Raw genomic sequence first — 22,072 nt, forward strand, 5'->3', positions numbered from 1 at the left:
TTTTGCATAGATTCTATCTATATCATAAATTCCAAGTAATCTTACAGAATGGTCCTCTTATGTGCAATTTAACTTATCCAGCGATTGTGATTGCCACGTCTACCCTACCTGGGGACACGAAATTGAAACTTCAATCGAAAGTATGTGGAAGAACAAGATCAAAATTGTGTTACGTACACGCCAAAAACACAATTCTCGTAATATTTTGAGCAAAAGTAATAAAACTGATGATTAATGTAATATTCAATTTAATCTTCTTATACTAAACGCCATGATTAAACAGTATATTAAAATTTTATTAATATAACTTTTTTCTCGAGCAAAACCCATTTCTTAAACTTGAAAAACGCCAATTAAAATTATTGAATTCTAAATAATATATAACTAATTTATTAATTAAAAATAGTTGAACTGCCTTGATTCAAAATTTCAATTACTAGCGTAATGATAGTACGGTTAATCATCTAGATTCTTCATTTTAATCAACATATATACAATAATAATTCGAAATACATATAACAATTATTTTATTAAAATTGCTGTACTTTATTCTATCTTGCATTTTAAACTCAGACACATCTCAATTAATGAAAAGAAATTTTCTACTCTGTTTCTTGAGAAATCGTTCAACCACGTGTATCTTATGAAACAAGTTTTAATAAAACTTGGTGTAATAAGTCTCTCAATATCTCTCGGCAACCTTTATGGTTTTACATAAATCATTTGTTCTACAGCTACAATATCCTGTTCCTCACTGTAACATATCTGGTTCCCATGTCAGTGATGGCTATCTGTTACACATGTATGGGGCGAAAGTTATGGGGCTCGAAGTCGATTGGTGAACTTACGCATTACCAGAAAGAATCGATGAAATCTAAACGCAAGGTACGTTGTTAAATATTTCCATATTTATCTTCAAAATATTTTTACAACATTTGATGCATTGACGTGAGTAATGTGCATAATGTGTCAATAAACAACTGCAATGTATTAAAATTCAAAATAAATATTTTCTTACATAACACTATGTGTACTACATCAAATGTTCCATATTCTTCGAAAAAAGACAAAAATGTATCAAATTCTGAAAAAGTAGCAAATAAAAACCGTAAATAAGAAATCAAGAAAATTTTCATCTGTGTATTTAAACATTTATAGAAAATAAAAGAAATAAAAATAAAGTAGAAAAACTTATTACCTCAATTATCTTAAAAATCTAAAAACGTGCTTCTATAAAGTAGGTCATCATCACATTATGCTTATAAGACAATTCGCAATTTTGCCTAGAATGCATTTGCATGCAAATTAGATATTTTTATAGTCTGTTTAAATACCAAAAAATACTTTTGATATCATATTTTTGATAACGTAAATAAGCTACTTACTTATATGCCTTACATTAAACTTTACTTACTCAGTGACTTTGACAGAGTCAAATTAGTAACTACTTCCGGGAACGCAACGTGAACATTTAAGCTTAAACTTCAGGACAATGGGTTCCTATTAAGTATACCTTAATATTGTTGGTTAACAAAGCATGTTACAAAGGACATAGCTAAATATAACTTTCGTAATTAAATGTCAGCTAATTGTAACAAATGTTTTTTGGAAATATCGTCTTTAGATAACTGCAAAAATGACAGCATTTATCAAATTTTTAAATATAACTTTTTTAATTAATTATATTTAAAATACAAATTTTAAAATATACAATTATTTAAGTACAAATAATGCATGTTCAATCAATCTCAAATTTATCAAAATGTCTAATTGAAAGGACATAATATCTTCGACTCTCTTTTAATAGTTTTCTTTTTAACTTGTTACAGGTTGTAAAGATGTTCATTATCGTGGTGACAATATTTGCTCTATGCTGGTTACCATATCAAGGGTTTTTCATCTTTGTGTATCATTACCGTCATTTCGCGGAAAGCAGTTACGTGCAACACGTGTATTTAAGTTTTTACTGGCTCGCTATGTCCAACTCTATGGTAAATCCGATCATATATTACTGGATGAATAACAGGTACTACATTAATTCTTACATATAAATTACAATTTTTAAAAATCATGCTTTGACAAAAAATGTAATGATCATTTTTTTCTAAAAAAGAAATAGATTTTATACATCAATTTTTTTAATTTTTTTTATAAAATTAATTTTAAATAATATATTCAGGAGATTTTGGTTTTACCTTATCGTTTAACATGCATAAATTTTAATGTCTCACTTAACTTAATATACATATATTTTACATGTATAGTATACGTGTATATGTGTTTTAATCCTTAAAATATTTTTATATTATATGTAAACTCTGTTATATGATACATGATATTCAATACAAAAGTAAAAATTTATCAAGCGTACACTTGTGTAATATGATATATGATGTATATATAAATATAAAATTTTATTCTTAACTCTTTCTAACATTAATTATAAATAGCCTAAAGTAAGCTTAAAACTAAAACACATCTAAAGATTTGTTAATAAATCATATAATAAAATTAATAATCGACAAAGTTATTAAAAATATTTAAGGATATAAATTTTATACGCAAATTTCATTGGAACATCCGATTATACATAATATTTTTATAATAATACAAAAAATCAGTAGGAATCAATTTATTTAATTTCAGTATCAATTAAACACAATGAAAAATTTGTGATTAATCAAGAATGAAATACAGTACGACTACAATAAAATTAACAATATAGCATATAAAAAAAGCATACGCTCAATGAATTTTTGCGATAACACTTCCAGTTTCATTTATTAAAGGAGATTTAGGTAAATCCTTGTAATATTTGATCAAATATAATTGATGCTTTGAAAAATAAATTAGAATGTAAAGAGGCTCTACAGACAAAAATGAATGAAATAAAAGAGCCTTTAAGAGCCGACGCAGAATCTTCATATGTAATAATACAATTTTAATAATTAATAACAATATTTTATACGTTTCATAATGCTTTAAAATATTAGATAACTCTCGGGTTATATCAGTATCTCTGACAATTTAAAAAGATAACAAATCTCGAGATTAACGTTGTCAAAAACATTGTTATGAAACAATCTACAAATGACCTAATTATTCTGAATTAATATTATTTCGAAGTAAGCATAAGTTTATAAATTAAGAGTTTTCTTAAAAAAATATATTTATTATTATCTCAACAAGAAATAATAATGGAATCAAATTCAATTCCATTATCATTTTTTATTGAGACTTTATAAAAATACTTGTTTGCACACTTCAAGATTGCATAAAAATTTCTTTATAAAATTGTTACTGTACTATGTGTTAGATACAATTTCTAATGATTAGGTTTAAACAAAATTTTAATCGTATAAATCATTCAGCAGTTTCGTAACGGCATTTACTAATCAATAATGCGGGAGCATCGATCCCTTGGTTAACCACAGAGAGTTTCAGTTTACATTCTAATTATACATTTCTACATTCGCATATCGATTCTCGACGGTCTAGCTTCTCACCGATGTTCCACCCTCTAAGTTCCTTCACTCTGAAAACTGATCATGTCTGACGCAATCTGATCATCCATCAGACACTCTTCATTGCACCCAGAAGAAATCTTGTTATTACTATCTACTATACTATCATTTGTATATCCTTGAACGATCTTATTAGTAGTCCCAAAAATTTTCTACTCGCGACATCAATGATTAGTTACATTTAATGTGTATAACGATAACTAAATTACATTAAGTATTATTGTACACGATCAAAGAAATCAGTGAAAATAATAAAGATTTTATTTTATCTTTTCTGTGAAAATAATGTAAAATAAACATTAACACTTTGATATATATATATATATATATATATATATATATAACATACAAACAACACTACAAAAATAATAATTAAAATTAAACAATGCGTTTTCGTAAAATTTATATATTACAGTAACATATTATTTAAATAAGATAAGTATTAAAAAATGTAAAACTTATATTATTCTCTTATTTGCATTAGCACATAAATTTATTTTTAAAGTAAAATTCTGATTTTACTTTACAAAATTACATATTATATATTATCCCAAATGCATTAAAAACAGAAATAATTAAACATTTGTTTATTAAAAATATTTTTTACCTGTTATTTTCTTACCAAATATTTAAAAAATAGTAATTAGCGTTGCAGTGACATTGTGATTATCAGCGCTCAGATCAATTTTAAATTTATATTAAAATTTAATTTTTAATTTCAGAAATAATATACATTTTGTCATATTCAGTAAAATTTTAATATTGAGAAAATCTATTTTAATAAACTGCATACGTAAATACATATTGCAGAAACTTAATATCTTACATCAAATCCGAGGCAAATTGATTAAATTCAAGATCTGACATCTTCCATGAAAGCGTAATAATATCGTGTACAATATTTGCATTCTCCGTCATTGTGTACTCAAGGGCTTCACAGTAGCCGCAATGCACACTGAAGACTACATGAACTCTCAATTATCATTCTATTAAAATAATATAGCACAATAACAATCGGAACAATGGACAGTGTCATAATCAGAATCATGGACAATGTTGATATTAGCAAAATAAAATGGTATTATTCGATATGATAAAATGTATCAACTGTACTATTTTCTGATGTTTTACTGCTTGATTGATTAATAAACAAAAGTCTGCAACTTATTTTTTAAATCTACAAAAACAATCAAATAAATAAATAAATTACAATAAGATTCATAAAATTGTCTCCTTTATTATAATTTTAAATTTTATCTTTATCTTTATTTGTTAGTAAAAAAAAATAAAATTGCATATTTTTATACATGCTAATTTCAAAATATTTTAATATAAAAATTATATGTTAATTAGACTTGATCTTATCACAATAATATTTTTAAACTACGTAACAAATAACTAATTTATTACACTTTAATTACGCATAAAAATATTTATTGTATAACAATAATATCAAGATTTTGGCAACACATAAAATATTTATGTTTATAAGGCAAAATAAGCATTTTATTCTAAAAATTAATTTATACAATGAGGAAAAAAATTTTATCACTTCTAATATTTACTTTATTTATATAAATAGTAACAAATAATTTCATGAAAACGTTATATTATTAAATATACTTGTTTTATATTCATATTTTTTTGTGTTTTTAAAGGTAGGAAAATAAATGATAAGCAGATTTGTATTATTGAATATTATTATAGTAGATGGAATTGTCCTTCAGATAACTTTTATGATATCTTCGATCGTTCCACTCCACACGCGACGATGAAATATTTCCACATTAGTAATATGTCAGAAATTCTGAGAGGCACTGACTTGCCATAGAACGTTTGGTATATCTAGATAGGTGGGTCTCTTAGGATTTATAAATAAAAGAAAAAAAGGTGCCATTTTAAATTGCTTTTTAATATTGATTAAATTTTAAAAATTTGGTTTCTTGAAACTAATAAACATATCTTTTTCTTAAGAGTTTAATTAGTGATACTTTAAAATCATAACATTATTTGCCAATAACTATTTTTTTATGTACATTTTTTTCAGTAATTCAAAGTAAAGCTATTTTTAAGTATCCGATATCAAATGTAAAAACACGTCATATTTCGAAGAAAATTAGAGGAAGCAGTAGGTTTTGATTAATTAATGCTTTTATAACATGTATTACAATTCTGCAGCATATCTATGTAGATTTAGGAGATGTCAAAGAAAAGCAGAACTTTGCCATATCTCTCTAAGAGTATTATAAACGAGCTGTCAAGACCTTGGTCAGCAAGTCAAATAAGAAAACAGGTCGTTTACCAAGATTATGTCCATGAAGACTAATATATTTTATACGTACTACTGTTTACGTCATATCGATAACTCAAACCGAAATAATTTGGTCCATAGCAAAAGGGAATTGGAAACAAAAGATTTATTTTAAAAATAGCCTTAAGAATTTTCGATTTATTGTCGATTACATTTAATATCAATATAAGAATATTAGAACTCAAATAAAAATAGACATATTCAGATATGATATTGACTTGTATCATAAAATTTATTATACTTTATATTTAGCACAAGTCATTTTATTAAAAATATAAAATATTTAACACAGGAAATTTATGTAACTGATTTGCTGAAAACAGCACATTTAAAGCTAGAAAACCTACAAATAATGTTCTTACACTCTTACATATGACTTAAAAGTTTTAATTAATTCTACTTTTTAGACAAAAAGTATAAGGTATTATTAGCCTATTTAAGTTCTGCAGTATTAATCTCACTTGCGATTATTTTCTCCGACTTAATTTAAACTTTACTTGCACACAAATCGCATCGTCTTACCTCTGATAAAAATAAAGCGTAAAGTGTAAATTAGGACATCGGAACGTAAACAAAGCGTGTGGAAAGTGTGCTATGAAAGCGTAATCAAAGTGTGTATAAAGCGTAGATTGCGATATCAAAGCGTTACACGCTTGTATGACGCTTGTACGACGTTTCAAGAAATTTCAAGGAGCTATCTACTTTCGTCAGGGACACTGCTAATGATTTCTTTAAATAAATTATGATTTGATTAATTAAAAAATAGCCAAACAAAATGTTATTTATTATACAAATATACGTGTGTCATCGAACGTATTAACTGTTACAGATTTCGAGTTTACTTTGAATTGGTAATTTGCAAATGCTGCTGCATGATAAATCGGACAAATGTGCAAACTCACGAAACCCAAGAATTAGCAGGGTTTCAACGTTCAGAAATCATGCCATACAATTCGGGTAAGTGCAATTTCTATCTACTCAGTTGCACATGATAATTGAGCGATGGTTTATTGTACACATATTTTTTCCCTTTACACTTATGTTTAACTCTTTTGATTATGTATAAATGATCGATGACAAGATTTTGATTGCTTGTTTTATAATTTCCATGAAATCTGTGTGAGATTAGATTTGATAATTTGAAGTGTTTTAACAAAGCGTGATGATAATTTTATTTTATGTACAAAAGAAAAATATTAATATGATGTATGATTATGTCAGTTACAAAAACACATTAAATCATATTTTATTGACAATAATTCGTTAATATGATTCGCTTGACTAGAAACGAACCAATCGAAAAAAGTCTCTTACCGAATTATTTCCAAAACGCTACGCGAGAAAAAATATTGATTCGTTCAATATCTCGTCCAAATGGTCGCAGATATCTCGATCGTAGTTGTGAAAGCTTTTCAAACAGTCTATTTTTATCTTTTCAAAAATAGAATATTTTTATTTCAAAAGATTTCCGTTTAATTTCTGCTTATTACACATATATATAGTTTACAAAGCAATGTCGCAAACTAATCAATATAAATGGAATTTGGCGGATATGTAAGGTAGTCAAGATATAAATAGCGGTATCTTTCAATTGTTTTTAAAAATATAACCTTTGACATGCTTTTAAAAAAGCATTTTTCTTACATTTTTTACATATAATTTTTAAATTATAACATATAGATATAATTATAAGTAAAATAACATATTTAAAATAATCAATTTAATGTTGTAAAAATTAAATAATAAAATTATGGAAAAAATATATTTAGAAATTAAATTTGTAAGAAGTGCAAAGCATCCCAAAATTCTTGAGTAAATATATTATAGCAAAAAAATTTTCAAAAAAATATGTAAAATAATTATTTGTAAATTTATATTTTAAATACTGTTTGAAATATAAGCGTTTAAAGCTGGCTAATTGCAAATTACGTTTAAACAGTTATGGCTATGAGTTGCGCAAACACTAATATTAGTGGCCGCATGATTATCTAATCTTTGTTTGACTAGCTTTAAGCCCTATATTTAAAAAAATACTAAAATCAAAATTTACAAATAACTTTTATTTAACTTTTTAAAAACTTTTTTACTATAATATTTTGATAAATATATGTCAAAACATCCTATTCACATAGAAAAAAATCGTTTTTAAACTTTAATATTTTCTAGCAATAAAATTATCACTTAAATTATATTTCTGAAAATATTCTTTTTAATAGTGTTGTTTAGCAATTTTTTTTAACAGTTTTGTAAGATTAGTGATGGGTTTAACATGTCAATTCGCGTTATCTTGCATTTTCGATATTCGCATATAATGGAATTTTCGTTTGTGTTAGTTTTTTGTTGCTACGTTTGTTGTTTGGCACGACAAATTAAGCCAAGGCATATGCGCCGCGAATTTTTTACTAGTTGCAACATTACAAGAGACATTTAACTTACATTTTTGCATTATTTTTTACACTTTTACTGCATTATTTTAAATAAAACATTTATATCTCTCCTGCAATTTTGCTTAAAAATTGTGCACAATAAAGCTTGAGAATTTTGTGATTGTAAAATTTAATGGCATATGTTTAAAAAGCAGTTATGTATGCGTGCGTGCGTACGTGCGTGCGTGCGTGTGTGTGTATGTATGTATAGATGTGAACATAAACAAAATTCATTGACAGTTATGTGCGTACCCAATTTAATGTTTCGTATTTAATTCAAACTACTTTTTAACGCTGACGCTTTAACATCTACATTCTTTTTTTTTAATTAAGCATTTTTATAATCGTTGAAAAAAGAAATAATAAAATATTCTAATAAACTAATTACTTTATCATTACTATATATTATAATTAATAAGTAATCAATTTGCTGAAACACTTTATCAATTTTTTTTTTGCAGAAATACAAAGCGAAATGTATTTATTGCAATACTTGCACAATAATTTGTTTTCTTTCCTTTCTTTTTCTCTTTTCGTGATTAAATAATTTTCATTGTATAATAAGAGATTTCTTTTATACACTGCTTGCGAGTAAGTATATATTTTACGTGCTTTATTTAGTGTATACGACAAATGTATGTTGAAACATGTCATCGTAAAACCTCACAGATAACGTTGTATTTTAAAGTCTGCTACGCGCTTTATTTTATGTCAACTGTCCGCAGAATTTCAGTCTCTAGCAGACATATTGTTTAATCTAATCCTATTATTATTCTCAATGTGAAATTGTCTTCGTGTAAATTCTTGAATACAAAACTCGCAACAATATGTTCAGCTTTCTAAAGAGACGCAGCAATCCTAGTTGATAGTCTAATCCAAAATATCATATATTATGAGATAGATAACAAAGACTATAGATTACTTGCAATATATGTATATATATTTACAATATTAGATAAAATATAGTAAAAAAAATAGCACAAGCGGAATAATGTATTTATAATAATTACGTTATTTATTATTTATTAATTAATAATTACGACAACAATATATCAATAATTTATTTGTGTACACATGTTTTAATTTTTAATTCATATCGCAAAATAAATTCAACAGTGTTCTAGGATTTTTATCTGTATAGTTATAGAGACGGAATATATTATAGAGACGGAAAAAATTCTTTTAAAATGTTTGTAAACTCCAATTAAGATTGAAACAAAACAACCGGGCGTGAACCAATTTGCGCATCAATTTGTCATTTCCTATTTCAATCGTAATTTACGGCTCGAATGAGAATGTCGGAAAATTTACTCTCTCTCTCTCTCTCTCTCTCTCTCTCTCTCTTTCTCTCTCTCTTTCTCTCTCTCTCTCTCTCTCTCTCTCTCTCTCTCTTTCTCTCTCTCTTTCTCTCTCTCTTTCTCTCTCTCTTCTAGTATTACAAATGTATCTCTTTTGATTGCAAAATATAATAAATTTAAAAAAGAAAAAATATAAATTTACATAGAAGTTTATATTTAACTCTAGTGTTACTGTGAATTTTTATCCAGGCGCTAATTCAAATGTTTGTTATTAAAACGCAACCCTATCCAGCAGCTTGTAATTCCATCTATTCTCTTCTTTAATATGTCTATAATTACAGACAGGGAATGTCAGTTCTGTACCACTTTCCGTACTACGACGTTTGATTTTAAACCCACGTGGGTAAATATTTACCCAAAACAGTGTTAATAAAACTTTTTTTTACTCATAATTTTTTATAATATACATTTATATTTTGTTTGCCAGTGAGTTTGTTTTTATAAATTAATAAACTGTTTGGATAAAAAAATACTTGCGAATGAGCTATTTCAACAATTTTCAATGAATCTTGATATAATTTTTCTGACTATGATAGTGAAAATAAATGTTTCGTACTTATTAACATTATTATTGGAAGAGTTCTTACTTTCATGTTAAATTATATTGACAATTTTGTGTTTATACCGAAAACCTCTCGCTTGTCTTGTATTATGTTTCCAATAATCATCTTGAGTTTAAGTACGAATCGATCGATAAATTCCGTGAATTTCTCCACGTTTTCCTCTCCTGACGATCTAGGAGGCAACGGACCTCGCTAGAAGATTATTTACTGCAGTAGTAGTATGTAATTTTCTTTTTCGCGTGCCATACGTTTGTCAGCGCGTAGGCAATCTCTTCTGCATATATCTGTAGATATATTGGATCTACAGTTTTAACGCCGGTTCCGAACGGCTTATTAGAAGAGACTTCTAGGCAGAACTACTCTCGGTAGTTTGCCTTTGCCTTCCGAGAGATGGCAATCGCTTTTAAATTGATTAAAAACCGATTTATAGTTATATCATTCTAAATAGATTTAAACCCGGATTTTTTTGACACGTAAAGCAAACTCGCAACTCCTTCTGCTTCATCGGCACGTTCTGAAAATTACAGAAAATTAACTGTTGATCTATATTTGTTATTATAATACAGGATCCGTAATAGTTATTGCAAAAATCCGTGCTGGAAGAAAGTTTACTGCAGTAGTATGTAATAGTTACTATAAAAAAATCTAAACGTTCAGAAAAAGCCAAAATGTAATAATTGTTACTGTTTTTTAACTCTCATCATTACTCGTCGATAAAATAAATTCTATCGAAATATATGATATATATATTTAGATTTAGAGGTGCATTTCTTTAATACAGGAACATAAATTTACTTTATGAAATGTAAACAAATACTTTACACTATGGCTACACTACGATCGCTCATTTATCAGAAAAGTAAAATAAATTTACATGCGTTGGCGCCTGTCTCTACATGGATGTGCCAGTTCTATAAAATTTACTAGAGTTCTAGTGCATATTACTTTACATTTTTCTCTGTGCGTGAGTGAATCTTTCACCCAGAATAGTATTAAAGTAAAAAAATATGAGTAGCACTCTAGGGTTAAATAATACTATTTTCTAATGTAAATTTATATTCTGTAAAAATATGGATTTTATTTTAACGTGATCTAAATTGTCTACACTGCTACAAATAGGTGACAAATATTTCAATTTTGCATTTTGTTTTGTTTTCAGGTCGTTTTAAATCTACTTCTGTCAGATGGCGACAAAGCGTGGCCGAAAGTCCAATACAGACCTTTAAAACGAATACTCGCACAATGTGCGAGGGACTCCAAACTAAAGAGGACGTTGCTATAATCTGAATTCTAGTTTAATTATATCATACATTACGAGAACAATGCTAAAATGATGTCGTAATAATACCATCTTCATGCTTTACAACGAACTTTGTTATAAGCAATTATCGAATGTTCTAATTGCTAAATTATCAACAAAAGTAAGTTAGTAAGCATAACATTCTATCTTTCCCTTTTAAAAGATATTATTTACTCGTAAATGAGACTGACAAAATTATAAACAGAAAAAGTTCGATGTTATTTGTATATTCAAACGTACTAAATAATGTAATTGTATAAATATACGTCTCGTGTGATAACATCTCTTACTCTCTTGGAACTGTTAATATTATATTACAACAAAATTCTGTGTATATTCTGAAATAAACAGAATTTGTTCTCACAAATCAATCCCGTTTTAATTTACTTTTCCAATATTTTTTACAAATATTATTATTTGATAATGTATTATTTATAGTATATGTAATTTCAAGTATGATGAAACACAATTAAGATTTTATAAAAAGCATTTTTATTAACATTTGAATTCATGTGTGCAATGGATTTTAAATAAATTTTTCAGATACTATTAAATTGTTTTTAATTTATCTATTTTTATTAATAAATGTTTTCTAAGCAGTATTAATTTGTAAAATAATATTACATGTATACCGTCTTCCTCTTATTATTTTTCCTGCAAAATTATTATTTTATATTGTACCGTTCTATACGTAAAATTATTATTCTCATTATTGCGCGTGAAATCTTCTTATAAATTTTTGAAATTTTCATTCGTAGAATCATACTATAATATATCAAAATATAATATTAAAAAATAAAATAATAATATTGTTTGAACATTTTACATAACTGCATAGTTTTCTAATTTGCTAATAAAATAATTTTTATTTAATAAATTTATTATTATTTACACATAATTCAAGAAAACAAAATAAAAAATATTTATATGTATTTATATGTTATTATGTAAAAAGTAATATAATAAATTTAGCTAAAAATACATTACTAATGCTAATTATAATTTTTTTTAACCTGCCAATTATTATAAAATTATTATCGCAATGCATTTCAACATAAATACAGAAAATGTTTGAATTATTAATTAGTAGCATATTTGTCGTATGTAAATTAAAGGAGATGCAAAATGTGCGTTTTGAAAACTTGACGACGAGAATTGCTTTCACAATACCGACGTACAAACAATGGCTCTGCATATTTTAAAAGTGAATGCACTAGCTATATTCATTTATGACACGACAAGAAATATCGCGCATTGAATTAAACCTGATTTTCTTACTGGTTTCCACTATTATTTTAGAGTTGAACGTACGTTGTAATCGTTTTTACTAACAAACGTTCAAAACCAAATGCTGTATAAACTGGTATATATGAATTTACTATTCAAATCTGATATACATATATGAATATCCATCCAAAATAAAACAAAAAAAATATAAATCCATATAGACATAAATTCATCTTAATAAATAAATATTTTTAGATAATGAAAAAGACAATAAAGCCATCATTACAATACCAATCACTATAAATTATATTTATATGTGTATATAAAAGAGAGACAATGAAAGACTAGTTTTAAAAAAACTAACGTTAAATAAATTAAATAATAAATTAAATGATTTCAAGTATATTTCAATCAAGTGTTATTGTTAAATCAAGTGTTTATTGTTAAATATTGTCCATTTATTTCTAATTACTTAAATTATGAATCTTCGAAATTTCTGCATGATATTACTTCTCGATTAATATCAACTTGTTCTTTAACCTATTTTTTTATCGATTTCAAACCAGTGCATTATCTATGTAAATGTCATTATGCAGCTGTTTCCAAGACAACTGGCTATTTTTATGTTTAGCTATATTAAATATCATACAGGTAAGATAATTTTTCAAGAATGCTAAAACTTTTTTATAAAAACAAATGCATACAACCAATAAAATTTTAAGGTTCATAAATTTAATTGTATTCGATATATTTGCCTACTAAATTTAGTTCTGTTATTTAGTCCTACCTATAATTTAGATCTATAATTCTCGTTGTTTGAAAGATATATATATATAAAATATCAAACAAAGTTCGTGACGAAGTAGATTTAGATAGTATTTAAGATAACAGAAAGAGATGATTCACTATTCAAATATTAAATCTAGGTATTAACATCGCATAATAATCGGACAGATGGTATTAAACATTATGATAACTAGCCGTTTAAAAATAGATCAGATTTAAGCTTCTCATATTTAGAGATACAAACACGCGAGAGATGCAAGTGTGCAGTGAAGAATCAATGATTCACATTCACGTAATTGAGACTATATTTAATTTTCTTCTTAATCATAAAATTAGGAAAATTATATTAAGCAGTGTAAACTAAATTTTCTACCTTAGGTATTTTTTAATAAAATAATGAAATCTAAAGCCACACAATGTCTTTTAAATCGCACCTATACTATTACAGAAGTTTTACTTCTTTAGATGAATAGCATAATACATCATCTTCCTTTGTGTTGTACATGCCACCGTATGATGGGCTATAACCATATTTGGCATCTTTATGAAAACAGCGATTTTCTGAAAGCTGTAAATCGACTGCTTTCAAGTTTCTTCTGCATAGACTTTTATATCGTATGGCTGCCTCTTTTATGATACAGTATAAAATATATTCTTTAAAACCCGCAAACTGCAGGGCAATATATTTCATAGAAAATTCACCATCACATATTTTTTTTATTGTATAACAATTATGTGCAATACTAAATTTTATCATGGATATTATTTATTCATATTTTTTATCTTGATCACAAATTACAAAATGCTTACAATTATTATTTAATATATGTATGTATTATTTAATACATATATTATTTAATATATTCAAGCTATATGCTGTAATCTAACACTGTCCGATACTATTTTACACCACAAACCAAACTAGGTGATTCTTATAGATTTTCTGTCACTGAAAAGCCATGTAAGATTATATCATATTTTTTGAAAAAATTGAACTTAAAAGTCCCGAGAAAATGGCATTTTTGGATACTTTTAAACTAAAATAGTTAAAAAATATGACGTGATAGGGCAATTTTATTTGCGTTTTCGATAAAAGAATCTAAGAATTACATATGTTCAAACCTTTTATAACACAAATATGAAAAGTCATTTTTGACGTCTTTTTATCTGTTGAATACAAATTCGTTGTCCATTTTTGAACAACTGTGATTTTATAATTTTAAGAAAAACGACAATTTTGAAGCGTTACCGTTGATGGTCTCTTTGACATCATTTTCTTCAAAATTGTGAAATAATTTGAATAATGGACTTGTGTGCACAGACAAAAGTATTCTACATCAGAAGTAACTATTCACATAACTCGCGTTACAAAATGGTATTGGGTAGTTACGTGATTATTTAAATTGTAAGTAGACCATTATCGTTCTTTCTTTTATCTGTAACTGGAACATTTTGCATGTGAAGTAATCAACGCGATAGGTAATTCTTATAAGTTTTTTTATCACTGAATACGAATCTATAAATTGCCCTATCATATTACATTATCTACTTATTTAAATTCAAAGGTACTAAAAAATGTCATTTCTGACGCTTTTAAATCCAATTTTATTAAAAATGTGACTCGATAAAGCAATTTCACTTACGAATTCATTTTCAGCGACAAATAATCTATAAGAATCTGATCCGATTCGTGGTCTGGAAAAAAGTTTAAACTTGTCAAACGGTGTAATAAGTTAATGTGAAAAAGTTGCCTTTATTACAATTACTCTTATAAAGAGCGATTACATAAAGCGCTTGTGTGTTTTACATAATAATATTTTTCATTCAAAATTTCTTAACCAGAATTTAAAATTAATTTTTTCTTAATAAAGAAAAAGCACTCGCTATTTTTCAAAAATCTTGCAGATGGATTTAAAAATTGTAACAATATAACGTTAAAATATTATTTTTTTTATTAATATGTAATTAACTTCTAGACAATAACAGTTGCCAAATAATGGAATTAGTAAAAATTAAAGATAAAAATTAGTCTCCATGCTGAAAATTTACTCAACACAGTATAACACAATTTTTGATCTATAACATATCGAACGATGGCACTGTCGATATTTCCTATTTCCTTTCAATCCAAAGCTACGACGGAATTATCGAACTGAACGATCATTCTGAATGTGTATCCACATGAAGAATGGTACGTCGCTGATAGAAAATTATAGCATTCACGTGATACGAAACTGTGATTGCATGCCGAGAATACGTACAGATTAGATGGAAGAAATTAATTTCTCGATGACATACTTTCTCTGTGTTTCTCACATGCATAATAAATGAAAACGTCCAGCACCTGTGCTAGGTTTAATGCTGCCGGGCTTATATAAAAATTGTGTTTAATATAAAAAAAAAACGTAAAAACCGCACGCTGCTTTACATTAAATCACGATGCAGTTTACAATGTTCATGCTCGATATCTTTCAAATAGGCAATCTCAGAAGAATAGAAGCGGTAGCATCCTTAGCTATTGTGCGAAGTCAAGTACAAACGACAAACATGAAAGGAAATAAATGCTTTAAAGCATGCTGCTTCGTAAGCTTTTTTTGATTCAGTTGGCATTCATTTCATTAGATTTTTTTAAATTATACAGCATCAGTCATCAACGTATAAGAAAAATACTATAGTTACAGTTGTTGAAAAATTAAGCACAATTAGACTGTGTACAAGATTAAAATATGCTTATTGTTAGATGTGCAGTTTAAACATTCACACAAAAACAATACATCATACGCCGTTAAGAATATTACTTTCGAGAGAAAAGTTTAACCGTAGAAAATATTCGTAACAACGTTGCCAGGCTTGGCAGTAGAAAACAGTCAGTTAGAAATTAAATAAGAAATTAAATGGCATTTCAAGCGTAATGTATTTTATTTTCATAAAAGCTCTACGTAATACAGACTGCTTACATGAAACACACATGAGATGCTTTGAACGGTTTACTCCTACGTTTGTACTTGGCGTTCCACAATAAGAGCAAATATTATAGCTCTTATTGCGCTTCTATTCTCCCGGCTAAGGTTGCAGTGATACGCACGTTTGTAAGATGTCGAAAGATTTACTGCGAGGAAAACAAAATGTAATGTGATATCGGTTCAAAATGAAACGTTTTTTAAATATAGAGTTTCATCATTTAATAAGAATTATTACATTGACGCAACTTACTTTGTGATACAAATGGATATTATCTAACGGATATAAGATATTTCATGACATTAATTAATTGAACGCTTGTGCATATACCATGCTAATTAGTCGGCTGTAATATAAACATTTTATACATAAAACTTTTTAATAAAACTATTTGCATATTTTTTACACGTTTCCGCTATGTGCTTTGTATTTTACAAAGAATTATTGATAGAAAATTAATTGGATACATGTTACATCTTTCTGCAACAAGAAAATGGCCCGTAAATGTAACATGAAATAAGATCTCTTTTTAAAAAATAAAAGTAAATGTACTTGTTCCAAAATAAAAGCGTGAAATTAAAACACATTCTACTCGTATAATCTCTTGCTTTACTATGAGAGGTATTTGTTTCCTACATCGAATTATTTCCGCGTTAAATCCGTTTAGTTATGTATATAAACCCTTTATAAAATGTGCAGAATATACTTTCACCTACACTTTTCTTTTATTTCATAAAAGTGCAATTTCAGGCATTTCACGATTGTAATATCTTTACACTTTTTCTTTAAATCCTCGCTGCTAATGCATTAGCTAATATTAACAAGATAAAATACCCCTAATTTTTATTGGCGCAAGAATATTCGCATTAGTTACAAAAAAAAAATACGAAATATAATATCTAAATTATTTCATTTAATAGAAATCTACCCTCCGTAGCTAACGCTTTAACTTTGTACATGCTAAATATATTATATTTGCAAGTTAATTTTATAGAATTACTAAGGGAATTTACGTCAACATATGTTACCACGTTTACTATTAGCCGGTCCACGGGGTAGTAAAGTTTGGAGTACAGTAAGAAGGGGGAGAGGGAGAAGCAGAGAGAGAGAGAGAAAAGACAAAGAGAAAGACTAGCACGTGTCCACCTACAGTAAGAGCTCTACATTATACACGGCCACATATACAAGTCGCCTACATAATCTTAATGATACGTAACTATGCGGCGCGAATACACGGCCCAAAAGGCCATACTACTGAGTTTTGCAAATGAAAGGGACAACACATCTCGTGCACCCGTTCGCAAATAAATCACTGACCTGCGCGCGCATCTACCTTCAACCTTGGTCTTATGAAACGCCGACTGGTAAACCAGACAAATGAAATTATTGCTGGTCGTACCTACATGCACACACGCATATTGGACGAGAAAAACAGAGCAGAGACTAATGTAGTTTTGCGAGGTTGTGCACGAGACTTGTGGTAAAATTAGATTCCTGTCAAGTGCTAATTCGACGTTTGCGTTAAAAGTGCGGTTTATTAAGCTGGAAGAAGATGAATGCGGCAAAACGCACTGACGATGACGCTCAGTTAGATTCAAGCGCCAGAATGAATGGGATGAAACATTCGACGAGAAGACGTCTGTTACTGACATTCAAAAAAAGACTGACAAGAGAGCGATATCTTTAGATTAGCATTTGGATTTATTGCTTATTATTATTTTACTCTCTTAATTATTCTATTATCTTTTTGATTATTAAAAATCTTTTGTCTGTTATTAAAATATTATTAGTGTAAGATTTCTATTAAAAATATCAAATTTTTTAATATTAAATAATAAAAATGTTATTTTCATGAATATCGAATTATTCAGGCATCCTAAAGCAGCACTTCTGTGGGATACACTAATTCGTCTAGTATTATCAAACTTAATAGGCTAACCTCGTGGATAGACAACTGAGTCTATCCAAACTGAGTCTGTTGGAATATTACTTCATATTATAAAGCTTGTCTAACTCGTTACAATCCGTTGACCATAGAAAGCTAGAGAGATAAATCTGTGAATTCATAAGCTTAAATTATGATGTCATATATAAAGTGGATATTTGCTGCACCGTACAATTATGTTGTTAGCAATTTTAATGCAACAAATTTCTATTTAGGTTGTTTGATATTATCAATATATATAATCATTTTATCTATAATTTGAAAAATTGTATATATATATTTTTTTTTTTTCTGTGTGTCTACATTTGTACATAAAATTATATTAATTAATTAATTGAAATTGAAATTGATAATTTTAGAGAACATATTCAAAAATGTTACAAGCACTAAGAGGAATTAAATCAATTAATTACGATCCTAGGTACAAAGACTTGCAACCACATGCTTATAATGCAATAGCTGGTGTAATCGCGCGTCAGCTACGCCATGATTTATGCATGAAATGCTGGAAGGAAAGGTCACACCATATCAATTCTAAAAATTCTGTAATACATTCTTTTCCATTGTTAAAATGTCTCTCTATGTATGCATACGTGTACATATTTATAGGAATTCTTTATGCTCCGTCAGAAATTCAAGACTGACTACAGAAGAAACCGGAATAGTCTAGTTGCCTTTCATTTCTTTATATTGAAATGGATTTTTTTATTTTGTTGGCAAACACGTTGCGTATTTTCAGTACAACCTATATATTGGAATTTTAGCTCTGGAGATACCTATTTGGCTTTTAATTAAAGTTCAAATTTCTGTTTCGCAAGGTAACGTGTCAGTGGAATTCTGTCGAAATTCGACACACAGGTGGTCGGATAATTGATCCGGATAAAGCAACTCAAATTTCATGTAGTTATGATAAATAAAAAGATTTAAACACTAGTTTGTATAAATCTTTTTATTTATCAAAATTTAATTACGTAAACGCAAAACTTTCCGAAAATTAATATTAACGCGCTCAATTATTAGACTAACAATGATCAAAATTATCACAAATTCATCTTTAACAAGACGCGCTAATATTAATTGTCGGATTTTCGCGTTTATACAAGCCATTGTGTATATGCATATGATTGCAAATCTTTTAACCTAGAATCGAAATTAATTGATTTAATTTTTTTTACAACTGTGGTTATAACTTTCCCAAAAATATTCTCTAAAGTTACCAATTTTACTTTTAATTAATCTATTATCGACATCACTTTATGTATAAATGTAGAGATACAAAAAAATTGTTTAAAATTCATAAGTATATTTTTCAATATATACATCATGTTCTAAGGAAGATGTTGTATCATGTTGCAATTTTCAATATTTGATTCTTTTACAATTTTATTACGAGAGAGAAACCCATAAACACCAACTGGCGCAACATTGCCATATGGTGGTGGATCATTAACGAGTAATAGCAAATTCCTGAGGACATATATAAAGAGGAAACTTCTAATTCCAAAATGTTGATGTTATGATAACTTTTAAATGGCGAGTTGTTAAAGTTGGGGAATCAAGATGTCAAAAGTTCCCTTGTATTGAGAGTATATATGATATACTCTTTTTTTATCATATCTGTATACACAAACTTTTTGACATACTAATTTACCAACTTTAATACACCTTCGAAAGTCATTACAATTTAGAAGTTAATACTCTAAATAAAAGTTAAATTGTAAAATAAATGGAAAAGACGTGCAATATTTTTAATATTTTATCGCGAAGAAGTATCTTAGATATTTTCTAAGAATACACTCAAAATAACAAGAAGAAGAAAGAAAGAGAAAAAATATCAAATAATGCTGCACCTTTATTGTGACATTCAAAAAAGGACAGCGGCTAATAAAGTCAAAAAGAGTCAAACATCCTTCAATCGGGATTCGGATGATATCCTGAACATATTTCTTTAATATATTTTTAGAGTCTCAGCGAAACGTGTTCGTAATGGTATTACAAAAGGGAGCAATCCCTTTGGCATTCCTGGACCCTTCTGTTCCGACCTTATTGCTGTCTTTAGAAGGTCGCAAACAAAGTTAATAACACGTTACTAAAAAAATCATTTATATATTCCCCCCAAAATATTTTTGTATCTATTATAACAAATTTTATTTGCAACCACGTTCTAATATTACTAATTATAAAGATTTATACAAATTATCGTAAAAATATACAAAAAGTATTTTAACAAGGTATAATTTTTAATCGGATTCTAAAATACAGAAAGAAAATAAAATAGCTTAATAATAATTTACAATCTGATAGAAAACAATTTCAGTTAAAGGAAATAATAATAATTTAAGAAGATAAGAGAAAATAGAAGCTTAATTACTATTCATTAAATACAACTCAAGGACGTAACTTTTAAATTCAGCGTTCAAAAATGTTCGCTAAAAATGGCTTTTAAATCTTCATACTTTATGCAAAAATTTGAAAGTGTAAGTGTTTTCTGTAGCAAATGAACTATTCAACTAATAATTATGGCTAATAAAAAATGAATAAAAAAGATAAAAAACTCGAGTTGCGATTAATTTAATTACAGATTCCTATAGCCTTTATTTCCAAAATAACGGCTCCGTCGCTTTGTCAAAAATAAAAATGGATTAATTAAATTTATTCCTTATTTAAGCCGTTGGACAAAAGCGCCAAAGGGTTACACCGTTCATGCATTAACACTTTCAAAGCGTGATAGTTCATTACAATAAATCTGTCTAACATATATCTATGTTAAATCGTTGGATTAATTAACAATCTAAATGCGTAGCTCATTTAAATGCAACGTCGATAATTTTGTGCATGCTAATTGATATTCTAATCTATTACATTTTGCTCATCATAACACCACAAAGAATGATTTAATAAAACAATTAAAAACTACACTCCAAAAGGTTTATAGCCGTAATATGCGGACAAGTAGTCTATGCTAAATTTTACAGCTGAATAAAATTAGCAATTATAATTATCATACATTTAAATAACGAAAACGGTTCAAAACCAGATTTTACAACTCAATAATTTTCTAGGTAAATTTACAAACATTACTTAATGTTAATAAGCATCAAAAATTATTAAATTAATCAGCATATGCGGCGCGCAGTTTCGGGGATCTTGTAAATGCCTTTAAACTCGCCTAAAAAATTATTGAGCTCTAAGATCTTCTTTCGAACGAAATAACCGTTCTCGTTATTTAAATGTGTGCATACACTTCCAATATTAGAATATCGTTTATATTGTACCTACGCGTTGGCTGAAATTGACGCTCACATCATCGATTATTGCGATTAATATTGCTAAGTGCTTCAGTGGTCAATCTGGCTAAGACATCCCGACGTAATATTAGGGAATCTAGGTTCAAACCCTGGCCGAGGCAATATTTTTCGCAATAAATTCTTTACAGCTTTCGGGATAAGGGGGGAGGGAAATAGTAGAGATGCTAGAAAGCATCAAACGTTATTAAATTGATAAACAATTTAATTTTCATGATATTACATTTCTGAGTTCTTCTTAAGAGTTGTGTGTTAAATCCGGCAAGTATGCGGCAAACAATTTGGAGAATCTTGCAAGTGTAAGTTCACCTAGAAAATTATTGAGGTTTAAAACCTACTTTTGATCAATATAGCCGTTCTCGTTAT

At 27.7% G+C, this 22,072-nt stretch overlaps 1 protein-coding gene across 1 annotated transcript in view; it reads left to right on the plus strand.

Annotated features, from left to right (window-relative positions):
- The window catches only part of LOC105193922 (tachykinin-like peptides receptor 86C), a 54,845-nt gene extending 42,996 nt beyond the window's left edge, over positions 1-11,849 (plus strand). Inside the window, exons 5-8 of the mRNA XM_026130649.1 lie at positions 735-885; positions 1,830-2,026; positions 6,665-6,792; positions 11,342-11,849. Coding sequence (XP_025986434.1) covers positions 735-885; positions 1,830-2,026; positions 6,665-6,792; positions 11,342-11,469 — 604 coding nt within the window. The 3' untranslated portion in view covers positions 11,470-11,849. The remainder of the gene's footprint in view (positions 1-734; positions 886-1,829; positions 2,027-6,664; positions 6,793-11,341) is intronic.
- Positions 11,850-22,072: the final 10,223 nt, after the last annotated feature.

This window comes from Solenopsis invicta, chromosome 6 (assembly GCF_016802725.1).
Source record: "Solenopsis invicta isolate M01_SB chromosome 6, UNIL_Sinv_3.0, whole genome shotgun sequence".
NCBI lineage: Eukaryota > Metazoa > Arthropoda > Insecta > Hymenoptera > Formicidae > Solenopsis > Solenopsis invicta.